The sequence below is a fragment of the Globicephala melas genome, chromosome 1 (genome assembly GCF_963455315.2).
Source record: "Globicephala melas chromosome 1, mGloMel1.2, whole genome shotgun sequence".
Classification (NCBI taxonomy): domain Eukaryota; kingdom Metazoa; phylum Chordata; class Mammalia; order Artiodactyla; family Delphinidae; genus Globicephala; species Globicephala melas.
The window spans coordinates 71,424,762-71,442,282 of record NC_083314.1 but is presented as its reverse complement, the minus strand read 5'-3'; the positions used below and the strand labels follow the sequence as shown (position 1 = coordinate 71,442,282).

At 41.0% G+C, this 17,521-nt stretch overlaps 1 protein-coding gene across 3 annotated transcripts; it reads left to right on the top strand.

Moving 5' to 3' along the window:
- Window positions 1-57: 57 nt before the first annotated feature.
- UFC1 (ubiquitin-fold modifier conjugating enzyme 1) lies at window positions 58-17,447 on the top strand. Of its 3 annotated transcripts, none has more exons than XM_030842149.3 (7): window positions 58-231; window positions 13,962-14,084; window positions 15,719-15,786; window positions 16,024-16,087; window positions 16,381-16,457; window positions 16,710-16,800; window positions 17,003-17,447. In XM_030842149.3, exons 2-7 carry the CDS (start codon window positions 13,962-13,964, stop codon window positions 17,081-17,083), a joined length of 504 nt encoding a protein of 167 aa, XP_030698009.1. In that variant the 5' UTR covers window positions 58-231; the 3' UTR covers window positions 17,084-17,447. The 3 variants fall into 3 exon arrangements, with proteins under 3 accessions (XP_030698009.1, XP_030698008.1, XP_030698006.1); XM_030842148.3 differs by lacking the exon at window positions 58-231 and adding an exon at window positions 13,263-13,804; XM_030842146.3 differs by lacking the exon at window positions 58-231 and having other exon boundaries at window positions 13,269-14,084.
- Window positions 17,448-17,521: the final 74 nt, after the last annotated feature.

The following is a 17,521-nucleotide window of genomic DNA, read 5'->3' as shown; positions in this document are numbered from 1 at the left end:
TGACCTTTGCTCTGAGCTTCCTGGTAACCCGGACGTTCCGTAAACTTGGGTCCGGAACAGAAAGTGCTTTTCAGATGCCCTCTCGGATTTCACTTTTTGAGCATTTGGTTTTTGAGCACCCACTTCCTGAAGGAAGTGTCGCCTGAGCTGAATACTGGACTGTTGGGAATTGAGGGTGGGGGGCTAGGTACCTTCTGGAGCTGCCAGCAGCCTGGTTTGGTTAAAAGAGAGGTAATAGATGAGTCCCGGCGGTTGGGAGGGGCCTGATTACGCAAGGCCTTGTAAATTAGTTTATTTTATCCTAAGGGTAATGAATAGGTTTTGAAGAGTCTTAGCAGAGGTGTGAACAAATATATTTGCGTTTTAGAAGGATCACTGGTTGCAATGAGGAGAATGAATTGGAGGGCGTGAAGTTAGAGGCAAGAACAATTGGGAAGCTCTTACCCTGGTAAGAGACTACAGCGGTCTGTCCTCTAGAAGTGGGGCGTGCAGATGGGGAAAAATTGATCGGAAACGGGTATGAGGCTGAGGGAGGAATCCAAGGTATTTCCCAGTGTTCTGGCTTGGGCACCTGGGGAATAATGCCATTTTCATTGTTGTTTGGGGTGGGGGAAGAGTGAGCTTTAGGTGCCTGTGGGATATCCATTAGACAATAGAATATTAGATAAGGTGGGTTGGGAGTCCAAAAGGAAAGTTTGGGGGACGGGGGGCGGCGCGCCCTAGCGTGTGAATATAGAAGGTTGTTGAAGCCATGGAAGTGACTAAGATGGCCTAGAAAGAGGAATTTGAGATGACATAAGGGAAGAGAGAGGAAAAGAGGACATTGAGAAGGAAAGGAAAGAAGAAACCAGGAGAGAAGTATCAAGGAAACTGGTCAGTGTCAAACATAACAGATCAGGTAAGGTGTGGACTAAAATGTGTCCATTGGATTTTGCAACAAGTAAGTCGTTTAGTAATTTTGGAGAAAGCTGTTTCAGAGATACAGTGGGGGTAGAAACAACATTGAGGTAAATTGCGTGACTGGAAAGGCACAGTGTGTAAAGACAATTTCTTCACGGTGTTGACGGTAGAAAGAGACTAGCAGTAGGGTATAGCATAAGGGAGAATTACAAAGAAAAGGAAGGAGTTTTAGATATCTGTGGGACAGCCAGATGGAGATGTCCAAATGGCAGTTGAAGGTACAAATCTAACACATGGGAGAAAATTATATTAAATGGAAAAAAAGCAAGTGCAGAAGAATACTTACATATTTACACAAGCGTTAAAAAATTACCTATGAAGAGTGGGCCTGGGAGGGATGAAACTTATGCTTTTTATTTTAGATTCATCTTTACTGTTTGAATTTGTTTTACTGTATACATAACATATATTACTTTTATAGAAAGCTGCTTTTTAAAAACTCCAATGATGTATAGGCCAGAATTTCGGGATCATGAACATTTCAGTGGTAGCTGAAGCCATAGATTTGGATAAGCTCCCCAGAGAACAGCAGAGGGCTAAGAAGAGTGCCTTGGTGAATTCTAACATTTAAGGCACAAGTAGGAGAGCCCTTGGAGAATCTTTGAAAAGGAACAACCAGTGAGGAAGAAAAACACTGGATCCTAATTGTCACAGAATCAGAAGGAAGAGAGTGTTTCAAGAGGATGGAAGTTATTAAAAGTGTCAGATGTCCCCAGAAAGGCAGCTAACAAGAAAGGTTAAAAGCTAGCTCCAGACTCAGGTTTCTTGGGAACTTGGCATAAAGGTCAAATCCAGATCTTGAACCATCACCAAATATCACGTGGAATTCAACCCCCATGCTGTTCCATCCTTATATATCATGGTTGCCAGTTCCAGTCTTTCAGTGGGTCTTGAAGTCAACACCAGCCAGTTCTGGCACCACTAATATTTCCATAGTCAAGAATGCTTCCTCTCCCATTCTTTACTATGGCCCTTAAGCTGCCAGAAAGAAAAACTTGTGTTGCCAGAAATGGTAACGTTAAGGAATTGAAAGTAGGAATAGGGGCTTCCCTGGTCGTCCAGTGGTAAAGAATCTGCCTTCCAACGCAGGGGACACGGGCTCGATCCCTAGTCGGAGAACTAAGATTCCCACATGCTGTGGGGCAGCTAAGCTTGCACGCCTCAACTAGAGAGCCCTCATGCTGCAAACTACAGAGCCTGTGCGCCACAACTACAGAGAGAAAACGCGCATGCCGCAACTAGAGAGAAGCCCACGCGCACTGCAATGAAAGATGACATATGCCGCAACGAAGACCTGACACAGCCAAAAAATAAAAAATAATAAAATAAATTAATTAATTAAAAACAAAAAAGAAAGTAGGAGTATAAGTTGGAGTTGAGAAGGTCAAAAACTAGCTAATGATCACGTAGATTTTCCTAAAACCACCCAGATAGGAAGAGTTGGCCCAGAGAGGTTATTTAATAGGCACTGGAGTTCTCAGTAAGCATGAGGGATAAAGAGTAGTAGAGCCAAATGGCATAGGCTTTAAAGAAGGAAGAGTTTTTACAAGAGGATGAGAGCACAATCATCTGAAAGTAGCAGTGGATTGCAAAGAGAAGGATGATACCCTGCCACCCTTTCCTACAGGAGTAGAAGAATGAACAACCTCTACTTTACACAGTTGAAGGGAAGAGATATCCATTAGAAAAAGCCAAAAATATCTACCCCCGCTTCACCACCACCCCATACTGGAACTCTGTTCTGTTGTAAACAGCCTCCCCTATATTCTCATTTTCTTCACAGATTACTCGCTAACTTTTCCTAGTGGACGAGTCATCAGGACAGAGGTAGCTAGCTGTGATATATGGAAGGGGGATGTGCCCCACCCACATAAGCCCACAAAAGAGGCAGATGCAGGCACTACTTCTTAAAATAGAATCATGTTCTCTCCCTACCCATGTCCGGAAGTGGTTTGATACTTAGCAATCTTGACATCATGGTAGTAATTCCTTTCCATGAGCCCGTCTCCTAAACTTAACCCAACCCCATTTAGAGGATTAGAGAGGAGAGTCCATGCTGAGGACTCCCTTCTCTAATAGTATGGTGTCCTGTCTGCTCTTTGCAGCCTCTGGGGAAAAGATAGATTGCCTTCTTCACTCAGAATGGAAAGCTAAAGGAAGGACTGGGATTTTTCTTCATTAGGCCTTCAAAGTAATCCCTCTTCCTTTATAGGACTGGAAGGACCTAATCCTTTTCCCTGGGGCCAAACCTTAACTAAATTTTACAAATTCCAGACATTGGGACAGTTGCCTGGCCAGCTGTTCCTAAGTTAGTCCATTCATGACTGCATTTGTAGGAAAGTTTTCTGCTTTGGGGGGGCCCTGGAAATTCACTCTTAAAACGTGAAGCCTTTGGGAATTCCCTGGCAATCCAGTGGTTAGAACTCCGTGCTTCCATTGCAGGGGGCACAGGTTTGATCCGTGGTCAGGGAAGTAAGATCCCGCATGCCACGCTGCGTGGCCAAAACAAAAGACAGACAAACAAAAAACGTGAAGCCTTGAGATATAATAGGTGCTGAAGAGATCATAATGCCAATAAAGAGAGCTGAGCAGATTTCCTGAGGTGAAATGGGATAAATACTAACTAAACCAAGGAGACGGGCACTCTCATGCCCAGCACTGAGAAAAAATATTTCAAACACTAAGATTTTTTGTTAGGTGTAGCTAAGCAGCTGTTCCCCTTTGGCTTAAACTGTACATCATCTCTGCAGTTAAAGCAAAAACTTCATCTCTTGCCTGATGTTCTTTTTCCACCCTCTCCTTCAACTAAAAACTCGAGAAAACTCTCAGAAGATTGAGAACCCTATGTAGGATTCTCCTGTTCCTCCGCCTTTCATGTCTCTTCCTTTATATCAGTTCCTGTCTCTTCCTTGGAGCCTCAGCTGAGATAACATCCCTCCAGCTTTCAAAGATGGGCCCCTCCAACTGGACTCTGAATCCCATTCTTTTCTGCTTCTCAATACACTCTCTTTCCACAATTATCTCTTCCTTCACTAGAATCATTAAACTGACATCCTTCAGCTACCTTTCACATGCTCCCATTTCCAGTATGTCCTGCACTTAATTCTCAATTCACTCTAATTTTCAGTGGTTAGAAACGCCTTTTTTTTTTCCTGTACTTAGAAAAATCTCTTTGTAAGTTCCATTTATTGGTCCTATTTTTTTTTTCCTCTGGATCAACACATCAGAGCTAAATGTCAGCCCTTCAGATAGCTACTATGTCCCTACTAAATATTTTTTTCCCAGTCAATGGTACTGCCAATTCAAATTATAGTAGATCTCTTATCTTTTTTAATCTGAATACTCTTTTGAGGCTGCTGGTCCCAGTCCATGCTGTTCCCCAGCTCTGCCAGAATTAAAATCTTTTTAAACCAGACGTCCCCTTAAGGAATTCTATACCCTGTTAGCAACCTATTGTCACAAGTATCCTCTTGACTCTTCCAGGCCCACTCTGATCCCTATGTCCCTGCCTGGGCTTTCCTCTTGAACTTTATCCTACAATGACTTGATGACCTGACAGTCCTCTCTAGGTCTTGGTTTCCCATTAACTCCAAGCTGCTCTAGCTACTCATTTTCACCCAAGCATCATACTTGCTCCTAATTTCAGTTGTACTTCAAACCTAGCTGTAAGCCCTTAGCTAGAATTCCAGTGTCTGCTGGCTCCTGAATAGAAGAGTAGGGACCACAATCAGTCACTGAATCCTAATGATCTGCTGTCCAAAATTCTCCTTAGCCTGTTCCCTTCATTTGCCAGCTCTGACCCTCACTAATATGACTTCGGGCAAGTTCCTTCTCTGAGCTTTTTTTCTCATCTGTAAAAAGGGCAAATATAAAATAACATCCATATCATAGGTCCCTGTTTTAATGATTATATTAAATAATATATGTGCAGTGTCAACACAGGGCCTAGCTCATTGTGAGCAGCGGATAAATGTTACCTAATATTTATATATAACAATTTTCACCAGGTTTCAGAAATTCAGGAGGTTCTTTGTTAATGCTCTCTGCTGCCCCCATGGGGATGATTTTTCCAAGTCATTGGTTATCCCACAGGTAGGCCATGACAAAAACAGCCCTGTTTTACCAATCCCACCAGCTAATTAGAGAATTAATTCTCTTTGGTTGGTTGTTCAGTCAAATAAAAATGATTCTATATTCTAGCAAATTCACTACCTTTTTCAAAGAACATATCAGGAAACTGTTATGTTTTCCTGAAGTCAAGATGTACTGTCTCTATGATGTTCTAGTCTGTTAATCTAGTAACACTGACAAGGAAAGTCATTCAGTCATTTACTTAATAAATATACGTTAGGCATTTACTAATGTCAAGTACTGTGATAGGCATATAGGATAGGATACAGAGTGGTGAACAAAGCAGACATGGTCCATGTCTTCATGGAGTTTACAGTTTACATGGGTAGGCTGACACTAAGGAAGAAAATAGCAAATATATCATTTTAACTTGAGATAGGTGCTATGAAGGAAAAGAACAGAATGCTGTGACAGAAAAATGAATGATCAGGGAAAGCTCTCTTTGAGGAGGTTACATGGAAGCTGAGACCCAAAGGACCCAAAGGAGCCAGCCTTCTTGAAGAAAAGGGAGGAATATCCCAGGCTGAGAGGATACCTGCTAAAGGCCCAAAGGCAAGGAAGAGCCGACACCTTGGGAGACTGAATCACATCGCCATGAACCACTGTAGGCATCTGGGGATCGCTGCTTTCTTTTCTATTCATAAAATACTCTTTAATAACTTCTACAGTTTGACTAAGAATCAATAATCTTAAGTTTTTTAGTTTCCAGAATTCACCATCTAGAATTTCCCTCTTTGAAAATGTGGACATTTGCTATATTGTGTGTTCCTCAGATGACCTAGACAGAAAACAATTTCACTTACAAATATTTCTCATTTCTAGAATACCATGTGTGCAGGCCCTGAACTCATTTAAAATGCTAAGAATCCTGTTACCATTTTAGCTAATCATTAATGAACTTATAACTAACAAAAAGACTTTTCCTAACTCATTTTACCTCATTTCTTAATGTTTTCTTCCAAGCCTTAGCTATTTGTAAACATTTTATATAGCTAAAATAATAATGTAATTATTATTGCAGATGATAGCTTATTTACATAGATATAATCATGAGAATCAACTTTAAAATTATTACTAGAATTTAGTAAAGTGGTGGTTGGGAGGGGAAGTAACATGCAGAAATAAATATCCCTTATATATAAACAATAAGTTAAAGGTATAATCAAAAAAAGACCCAATAGTGACAAGTCAGATAAAATACCTAGGAATAATTAACAAGAATGGGCAAGATCTGTATGAATGAAAAGAAAAATTTTTTCCCCGTGCCGCATAGCTTGCAGGATCTTAGTTCCCTGACCAGGGATTGAACCTGTGTCCTTGGCAGTGAAAGCACAGAGCTCTAACCACTAGGCAGCCAGGGAATTCCCAGTATGAATGAAATTTTAAAATGCTACCCACGGGCTTCCCTCGTGGTGCAGTGGTTAAGAATCCGCCTGCCGATGCAGGGGACACGGGTTCGAGCCCTGGGCCAGGAAGATCCCACACACCATGGAGCAACTAAGACCGTGCGCCACAACTACTGAGACTGTGCTCTAGAGCCCACGAGCCACAGCTACTGAAGCCCACGTGCCTAGAGCCCCCGTGCTCCACAACAAAAGAAGCCACCACAATGAGAAGCCTGCGCACTGCAACAAAGAGTAGCACATGCGCAGCAACGAAGACCCAATGCAGCAAAACTAAATAAATAAATGTATAAATAAATTAAATAAAATAAAATGCTACCCACATAAAAGAGAACTTGATCAAACGGAAAATAATATCATGTTCTTGGATAGACCCAAATACGTGAGGAAATTTTGTATTGATAAAGGTGTCACCTTAGATCAGTGGAAAGATTATACATACCCTTTAAAATTACTTTCACATGTATTAATAGCCAATCGTAATTAATATAAAATACTAGAAACTATCTAAAACGTAACGGTACAGGGACTTCCCTGGTGGTGCAATGGTTAAGAATCCGCCTGCCCACGTAGGGGACACGGGTTCAAGCCCTGGTCCGGGAAGATCCCAAATGCCATGGAGCAACAAAGCCCGTGTGCCACAACTACTGAAGCTCGCGCACCTAGAGCACGTGCTCCACAACAAGAGAAGCCACCACAATGAGAAGCCCGCACACCACAACGAAGAGTAGCCCCCGCTTGCCGCAACTAGAGAAAGCCCACATGCAGCAACGAAGACCCAATGCAACCAAAAATTAATTAATTTTAAAAATTTTATTAAAAAAATAAATAAAACATAATGGTTCAAAAAGGTTGAAAGTAAAAGAATTGGAAAAGATATACTGTGCAAATATAAACCCAAAGGAAATTATATAATAACAGATACAGTAGACTTGAAAGCAAAAGCATTACTAGAAATAAACAAGGGCACTTCATATCAGCAAGTCCAATTTACCAGGAAGTTTTAAATTTGTATGCACTTAACTTCATATTATATAGAGCAACAGAGCTACAAGGAAAAAAATAGACAAATTCACTATCATAATAGGAGATTTAATATACTGCTGTCATCCACTGATAGAGGATACGTCTTTCAGAACCAGTAGACACCCCCCAAAAAAATTAGTAAGGATATAAAAAATAACATGAGCAGCAAATTTGACTCAACAAGCAGATATATAGTCACTGTACTCCAAAACTTTAAATTACAAATTATTTTCAAGCACACTTGAAACATTTTTAAAACTGACCATAGTGTGCTATAAGGCAAATTTTAACAAATTTCAAAGTATTAAAATTATACAAAGTGTGTTTCTTGATTTGTAGTTAAGCTACAAATCAGTAACAAAAAAGTAACTAGAAGTTGTGAAATACACTACTTCTAAGTAACCCCCCAAAAAATCACAATTGGAGTTAGAAAATAATTTGAACTGAATGACAATAAAAATATTACATACCAAAACTTAGATGTAACTAAAGCTGTGCTTACAGGAAAATGTATAGTCTTAAGTGCACATATTAAGAAAAAAGAAAAGCTGAAAGTTCATAAGCTTTGCATCCATTTCAAGAACCTATATAACACAAAGCAACTATACTCCAGTAAAAATTAATTTAAAAAAAAGAACCTATATAACAGTAAATTAAACCCAAAGAAAGCAGAAGAAAGAAAATGTGCACATAGAGATGTCTGGAAGGATGTATACTTAAAATGATAGAAGTTTTTGTCTCGGGGTAGGATTTTGAATTAATTTTATTTTTCCGTATTGTTTAAATAAGCTGGAACAAACAAAGTCATTTTCATTTTAAGAGAAAAAGTACTAGAGGAAAACATGGGATAATTTTTTTAAAATAATATAAACTGTTGTGGTGACTCAACACCAGAAGTTATAAGCAAAAAAGACTGGTAGACTTGACCTCATGTATGAAAATTTTCCACATGGTTAAAAATACTTTGAACAAAAGCAAAGACAGATGACTAACTGGGAAAAATATTTACAACTCATCACAAACGGCTAACCTCTTTAATATATATATTTTTTAAACTCATACAAATCAGTAAGAAAAAATGAATGACAATTAAAAAAGAGCAAAGGATATAAGAATTTACAGAAAAGGAAATACAAATGGATCCTAAACATATGAAAAGATATTCAGCCTTACTCATAATAAGAGAAATGGATATTAAAATTGTCTTGAGATTCCATTTCAATCATGAAATTGGCAAAAACAACTCTGATTTTTTGAGGGCGAGCGGTGGGGAAACTTGTCATTTTATATATTGCTAATAGTAATACAAATTGGTTTAATCTTTCTAGAGGCAAATTGGCAATATTTAACAAAATTTAAAATACACAAATCTTTTGAGGCAACAGTTCCATATCTAAGTATTTATTACATATGTACAAAATGATGAGTAGGCAAGGCTATTAACTGCAGCACTGTTCGTAATAGCAAAAGACAACCTAAATAAACATCCTGAGGGTCTTGTTGAATAAATTATGGTAGATCCATACAATGGGATGCATCTACAAAAGAAGAAAGGGGGGAGGGGAAGAATGAGGTAGTTTTGTATGTATTAATATAGAACAGCCTCCAAGATATATTATTCAGTGAAAAAAGCAATGTGCAGAAATGTGAATAGTATGCTATGATTTTTATAAAATGTTTTAAAAGAATGTGTGTGTGTACATATTGGTAAGTGCATAGAGTATATCTGGAAGGATATACAAAAAACTAGTTGGAGGGGAGAGGCCCCTGGGGAAGGGAACTAGCCAAGGAATTAGATAAGAGGGAGACAACGTTTCACTCTATATCCTTTTGTATCTTTTGAATTTTGAGCAGGTGTATGTATTACCTATTCAAAAGTAAATATTTTAAAACCATATCTATGTACAATTTTGTGTTCTGATTTTACACTTATTTTATAAATATTTCTCTATAGCATATTCCATATAGTTAATATAACATTAACAGTTTCTAGGAGCTTTCTTCCCTCTTCTGTTATAAATAATGATCTAGATATTTTGTGTCATTAATATAATACTATATTCCCTCATGCCTTCCTGCCTTACACATGTTCTTCTTTCTGCTTAGAATGCCATACTTACCCTGCTCTCTCCTTGCCCGCACATTCAATGTGCTCATCCTAACAGTTCCAGTTCAAATACTAACAGCCTTACCTGATTCTCAGGAATACTTACTCAGACAGTACTTTGTATACCTCCAGAATAGAGATTTTTTATTTTATGGTAATTGACTGCTTATTAGTTTTTCCTCCCCAAAGAATACGTCTTTTCATCTTTGTTAACCAAATCCTCTGACACTCCCAACCCTTGCCAAGATCTTACTAGCTAGTAGGTTGCAGTTAAAGTCCATAGTTGCAAAATCTCTAGGGATGATACCAACACCTCAGAGGGTCCTGTGCACACATCAGCCCATTCCAGGGAGGGGGTTTGTTATCTCATTTATGTCCCTGCAGCCCTACCGTTTGTTCCTGCAGTCTCTCTTGGTGTTTTCAGAAACACTGGTTCATTACTGATAGCTGTCTTCCCTTTTAGGGCCGTGAATAGCCCCTGCCACCACCTCCATCCCCTCAGATCACTGGTGCTAATTTCACATTGGCCTGGAAATGGTAGAAAGCTGGTTAAGGATGTGATTTCTAGAGCCAGACTGTGCTTGGGCTTGAATTCCAATTCTACCATTTAGTGTCTGTGTGATATAGGGCTTTCTTTCATTGAACCTGACTTCCTCAGTTTCCTCAAATGTAAATGAGGCTAATGAAAGTAATTATCTTAAGGTTGTTGCCAGAATTAAAGGATCTCATTTTTAAAAACGTTTAGGACAGTGCCTAGCACACAGTAAGCATTGTATAAATGTTAGTTTTTATCATTCACTTTACCAAGTTCTCTAAGTGTGAAACTAATTCCCCACATCATAACAGAGATCAGGTTACAGTTTACAAGAATTCTTTGCTGAAGTCTCCAGAATAATTAAAGGCAATCATAAAGGAGAAAATTTTACAAAAGTGGCCACTCATCTACACTGATCCTCTATAGCAGCATTCCCCAACCTTTTTGGCACCAGGGACCGGTTTCATGGAAGACGATTTTTCTACGGACCGGTGCGGGGTGGGGTGGGGAGGGGTTCAGGCGGTAGTGCGAGCGACGGGGAGCGGCAGATGAAGCTTTGCTCACTCGCTGTTCATCTGCTGTGCGGCCCAGTTCCTAACAGGGTGCGGACCGGTGCCGGTCCACGGCCCCAGGGGCTTAGGGACCCCTGCTCTATAGGGTGGCTCCCTCCCTGTAGGAGAACCAGTATTTCCCTCACCATTCTGAGTAATATTCCAGAATATCAGAGTCCAGACTAACCCCTTAAAGACCAGAAGGAGGAAAATTTTTAATTCATTTCCTAATCCAAGGTTTATTTTCCTAATACAATATTTATTTCTCCTTTTGTCCCAGGAGCTACCTTTCTCCATGATGACTGACAATGGGATTTTCAACTACTTTCAGAGGCTCCCTCATGTACTCAACAGTACTATCCCATCAAAACCATGGTCTGACGTTAGTGTGTTTCCCAGAATTGAGTTTTCCGATCAATTCTGTCAGGTTCCTTTTTATAGCTGTTTTAGGACAATTTCCATGAGGGCAAGGACTCTGCCTGCCTTGTGCACTACGGTATTTCCAATGCCTGAATGTAGTAAGAACTCCATAAACACATGAATTGTGTATGAATGAGCCCTTCCTTTGAAAAACGATGAAGCTCAGGCCTACACACTCTTCTTTCAGTCTTCTCAACCTTAGCTTCTGATCTCTTGTGAGAATTACTTAAAGCAAGAATCAGCTAAATTGATAATTTAAAAAGAAACTTCTCTAAAGAAGGTTCTCTCTCCAGAGATGCAACTATGCTTACAATAGAGACAGCTGTCGTGCATTATGAACTCTGCTTTACAAAGTGGTCTAATAAGGTGATTTTCAAAAAAAAAGGTAAGATGCAGATTTAAGGTGACAGCCTGTCTGATGCTTACCTAACTCATCAAGATATTCCTTTATTTTAAAAATATTGATTGAGCACTTACTTTGTGCCAGGCATTACAGTATTATTGTATGAACAAGACTGACACACAGTCTCTACTGTGAGCTTACAGTCTTTCAAGACAATTAAACAATGAAGTGTGATGTGTTGTTACCATAGAGGAAGTATTCTAAGGCTAGAGGTCTTCTGCCTGCACTTGAACAAGAGCAGCTCTGCACTGATCATTTTTATATTTTGAGATTCCAAGTGAGATTTTTTGTTGTTGTTGTTAACCTGGCTCCAGTATTACAAAAAGTTTGAAAATTACTGCCATATATATATATATATATGTATATATATACACATACATATATATATAAATTTATTTATTTTTACTTATTTATTTGTGACTGCATTGGGTCTTTGTTGCTGTGCACAGGCTTTCTCTAGTTGCGGCGAGCAGGGCCTACTCTTCGTTGCAGTGCGTGGGCATCTCATTGCAGTGGCTTCTCTTGTTGCGGAGCACGGACTCTAGGCACGCAGGCTTCAGTAGTTGTGGCATGCAGGCTCAGTAGTTGTGGCTCACGGGCTCTAGAGCGCAGGCTCAGTTGTTGTGGCGCATGGGCTCAATAGTTGTGGCTCACGGGCTTAGTTGCTCCGCGGCATGTGGGATCTTCCCGGACCAGGGCTTGAACCCGTGTCCCCTGCATTGGCAGGCGGATTCTTAACCACTTAGCCACCAGGGAAGCCCTGCCATATATTTAATGTGAATTTCATTCTGAAAATCTATTATGTGAATGAATGAAGAGACACTGCATATATAGTTACAATCACCCTATAAGCATTACTATCCTCCTTTTATAGGGGAGAAAATGCAGTTCACAGAATAACTCTCCAAAGTCTTTTCCCCCCCGCAGTTTTACTTCACATAGTTTACACATGTGTGGTTAAGAATGCTTAAGATCTACTCTCAGCAACTTTCAAACATACGATACCATTTTATTAATTATAGTCACCATGCTGTACATTAAATCCTCAGAATTTATTCTTTTTATAACTGAGAGTTCGTATCCTTTGACCTACGTTTCCCCATTTCTCTCTCCCCCGTCTCTAAAGTCTTATGACAATTAAATTGCAAGGCTCATTCCGAATCTCTGCACTCTACCACACCACAGGGCCTACACCCTAAATGGAATAAATCTTTATTTCTCTAGGAGAAAGAACTCTAGTGAGATATTACAAGCTTTGCCTTACCCTTATCCAATATCCAATATTTCAAAGAAAGAAATATATAGCATGCAAATAAAAGACAAAAACCACATCATCATCTCAGTGAATAAACAAAAAGCGTTTGGGAAAAAAATCCATATCCATTCATGATAAAAACCTTCAACACTAGGAAGAGAAGGGAACTTCCTTAACTTGATAAAGGGCATCCACGAAAAGCCTACAGGTAACATCACACTTAAGGAAGAGACAATGCTTTCCCTTCTAAAATCAGAACAAGACAAGGTTGTCTCATCTCAACACTGTACTGGAGTTTTCAGCCATTAGAAATTAAAGTTGTAGATAGACTATAGAATTGATGATTAATGGGATTTGATCCAAAATTACTGCCATGGGTTGGAACGATTAACACTGCAACAAGATATGTAAGTTAAGGCCAAAAATAATGTGCTTAGGTTTGAAAATCAACTGGAAGATACAAATTTCGCGAAAGGATTACTGGGTACCTACTGTGTGCCATGCACTAGAGATAAGAGACATGATTCCTTCCTAGATGAGTTCATTCCAGACCCAAATACCTCAGCTACACTAAGGCAAGTCTTCCCGTGACCTCTAAACTCCTTTGGCATTTATTAAGAATTTTCTAATTCAATTGTGTTAACGGTTCAGGGCTGAGACTGTATATACTTTGATTCTCCACGGTTCCCAACAATTCTCAGGAGTTTACTACCCTCCTAATGGATCACTGCATTGGCCCCCCGCTATCTCAGCTGAACTACAATAAGTTAAAGAAGTTTATTCGAAGCCGAAACATGTGAATCGCGCGTTTTAGGATGACAGCGTCCAGAAGAGCGCCTAGAACTGCCTGAAATTGTAACAACTCTTCAAGTGTCCGGAAGCGTTTTCTGAGATTACGTCTCTGAGCATGAGCGGAAGTCACCCTTTGAGCAATCTGCGGTTTAATTATATTCAGGACAGAGACATCCGTTTCCATTCTTTTCTTCTCGTTGCACCCATAAGCAAGTGATCAGGTGACAAATTTCTCTTCGTTACTATAAAATAAAGATCGTATTCAAAGAAGTTTCAAGGCAGCCCAACTCCCCATCGTCCAGTAGTAAAGATGGAGGCGCCCTGAATGTAAACTGCAGGTAATACCACTTCCGTGTTTCTCTTGCGCCCTGGTCCAAGATGGCGGATGAGGCCACCCGGCGTGTCGTGTCTGAGATCCCGGTGCTGAAGACCAATGCCGGACCTCGAGATCGGGAGTTGTGGGTGCAGAGACTCAAGGAGGAATATCAGTCTCTTATCCGGGTCAGTTGTGGTTCTACTGCCAACCGCGTCGCAAAAGGGTTGCGGGTAATCTGGTGTCCTTAGGAATAGGCTCCGTGTGGAAGCCGCTTCCGGTTTTAAAGTTTAACTTTACGAATTCATAGATATTGGACGACTGCGGGGCTGGGAGACTTAGGGAAGCGCGGTGGGGAGGAGGTGCCTCCCAAGAGACTCAGGTTAGGAGCCACGGTGGCGCCAGACTTTCTGACTGAAAGCAGCAGTTATTTGGGGGATATGCCGCCCCGGAGAATGACGTGTCCTCCTGGCCCCAGGTGATTGCTCTCCTGGATGTAGGGGAGGTGGTCAAAAGGAATTCCTGGAGCCCTAAGTCCTGGTCCGCGTCTCTCCGCTCCCTCTTTCACTTGTCCTGAGGGAGGAATCCACGTTAGAGCTAAAACTTCAGGTAGATATTAGTTGCAGAGAGACAAGGAGCTGAGCTCAGGGTTAGGAACGAGCCATCTTCTGAGCTAATCTCCCTTCTGTGGAAGGAGAAGAAAATTTGACTTTCTTGCGGTGGTCTCTGTTTCAAAGGCTAGCAGCTTTCCTGATGCATGTATTCATTCACTAAAAAACATTTATTGTACACCAAGTACCTAGGAAGGGCATCCAAAGCCGAATAAAATTGAGCCTACGGAGGTGGACAGAAACATATCATGATAATACATTATGTGGAGAAACAGGGAGAAGGAGTCTGAGAAATTGCTAAGATGTTTTGAAGCAGGAGGTGAGATACCGAAATCCAGCTTGGGTCTGGTCAGGGAAGGTTTCCTAGAAGAGGCAATGCTTGAGCTGAGGCTTAAAGGGTGAACATAAGTTGGCCTGATAAAACATGAAGGTAAGAGAAGAACATTCAAGGCAAAAGGAACAGCATGAGCAGTCATAGAAGCTAGAAACACCATGACATATATGAAGAAACACAAGTAGATCAGAGTTGTTAGAGCATCAAAGTGTGGCAGGGAGTGGTAGATAAGGCTTGACAAATAGATTTGAGCACTTGAATTTTATCTTGGAGGCATTGGGATACCTTTAAAGGATGTTAAGCGGAGGAGTAACACGATGAGATTTGGATTAGATCAGTCACTGGCAGTAGAGAGGAAAATAGAATTGACAGGGATAAGATTGAAGTTAGGAGGCTGTCATTAATCTAGGCAAAAGAAAGATGATGATCTCTAAACTTGGGAGTTATGGTGAAGATAGAGAGGAGAGGTAGATTTAAAGAATATTCAGAAGGTAAAATCAGCAGGACGTTGTAAAAGATTGGTTTGTAGAGTAAAGGAGAAGGAGGGTCAAGAATGATTCCCAGGTCTTTGGCTTGGGTGACTGAATGCTAATACTGCCAACTGAGATTGGTGCAGTGGAGAAACAAGTCTGAAAGACTAGAGGGAAACGGACTGCCAAGTTTGAGGTACCTGTGGAATGAAGGTAGAAATTTCAATACACAGTTGGATAATGGAGTTGAAGCTTTGAGAAAAGCTCTAGATTAAAGATAAAGATTTAAAAGTCATCAGCATATGGGTGCTTAAGAGAGGAAGTAATCACACACTTTTCTTTTGAGGGAAGGGGGACTGCCCTTGACCTCAACACTCCCCTCAAAGACCTCACTCTCTTACTTTTAGTACGTGGAGAACAACAAGAATGCAGACAATGATTGGTTCCGACTGGAGTCCAACAAGGAAGGGACTCGGTAGGCAGACCCTCTTGGGAGGTGTGAGGGTGGGGATGCCACATAGCTTGAGCATTTTGGTGTCCCAGAGCCCACTGCTAGGCCTTTCCTGCCCCTTTCTGGTCTCCACTCCCACAACTCCAGAGTTCCCCAATTCCCAACCCACGAGTCTCCCAGGCTGGTGACCTAAGCCAAGAAGATGTCATCTGAGTATTAGAAGAATGGGAAAATTGCACTGAGGTTTGGTCTGTGTTACAGGTGGTTTGGAAAATGCTGGTACATCCATGACCTCCTCAAATATGAGTTTGACATCGAGTTTGACGTGAGTATGATGGAGTGGGAATTATGGAGGTTAGTAGAACAGGAGGGATTAGGTGATTGTTAACAAGCTAACCAGGAGGGACCAAAGATAACTTTTTAAATGGGAGGGAAAAGCTGAGGTTTGAAACAAGCGTAGGTTATAGTTATTCATCTCCATGTCCAGAATCCTGGTGTGTGACTGCTGCTTGATGAGTTTATGGAAGATTTCAGTTCAACCAAGAAGTGTGTATATCTGATTAGATTATTTCCTTTCTGTTCTGATTCTGTTTTATTAAAGCTTTATAATTCTTCCAGATTCCTATCACATATCCCACTACTGCTCCAGAAATCGCAGTCCCTGAACTGGATGGAAAAACAGCAAAGATGTACAGGTAGGACCGAATAGGAGATGGGAAAAGGTCAAAGAAGGCCTTGGGGAAGAACTCTCTGAGGCAGGAGTTTTCCCAGAGTCTGCAGGCCTAGAGATACTCCAGGTCTCCCTCTGCCAAGCCTGGGCGAAGCACTTAGCTGACCTTGTTCTCAATTCCGATCACCAGTAGTCTTCCTGTGCTCTCAAGAGCCTGCTGTGCTTTATGGTATACCTTGCATGTCAACACCTTCTGATCATCTTGTTCCTCTCATAGGGGTGGCAAAATATGCCTGACTGATCACTTTAAGCCTTTGTGGGCCAGGAATGTGCCTAAGTTTGGACTAGCTCATCTCATGGCTCTGGGGGTAAGTTTGGAGTATTTGGTATATAAGAGGAGAAGGGGTTAGGTCCTGAGTGGTATAAGAAAAGTAACTGAGAGTAAACAAGGAATAACAGTGTTTTCCTTTGGGCGTGCTCTCCTAGAATATCTCTAGGAAGGAGCTTCTGATGGAATAAGAGGCATTGATTGGGTGGTAGTAATCTCACAGGGTCTCCCTTGTATTGCAGCTGGGTCCGTGGCTGGCAGTGGAAATCCCCGATCTGATTCAGAAGGGAGTGATTCAGCATAAAGAGAAATGCAGCCAATGAAGGATCAATCCACTGAGGCAGGACAGAGGGACCTTCCATAGGCTACGCTCCTGTTTTCCTGTGCATCATTCTTTTTACTCATCTAACCACTTCCCCCCACACCCCTTCACCCATAATTGTTACTAAGTACCAACAGTTGCCGCAGACACTGCTGAAAAAAACAACGGTATTGCTGCTGAATTTCTAAGTTGGGCTACACAGGAAGAAGAAAGACTAGGGCCTTGAAAAACCAAAAGGCAATTTATATCCCTTGTCCAGGTGGAGCAGTGTGAGGTCCTGGAGGGATAGGGGGTGACTGAAAGTGGGTACATAGTCTTTTTGGTTTCTGGAGATAACTCATCAATAAAAGCTGCTTCCTCTTGTGGCTTGGCTTGTGGTTCTCATTGGTGGCTGTTAATAGAGGGTGAGCAGGCTTAGGGTCAGCAGGCTAAGACCCAA

Bases quoted from the DNA above. Each gene is read 5' to 3' on its own strand.
- UFC1 (XM_030842149.3), top strand. From the start codon at position 13,962: ATGGCGGATGAGGCCACCCGGCGTGTCGTGTCTGAGATCCCGGTGCTG. The intron at 14,085-15,718 runs GTCAGTTGTGGT...TCTTACTTTTAG, and splicing joins AATATCAGTCTCTTATCCGG to TACGTGGAGAACAACAAGAA. The intron at 16,458-16,709 runs GTAGGACCGAAT...TTCCTCTCATAG, and splicing joins AAAACAGCAAAGATGTACAG to GGGTGGCAAAATATGCCTGA.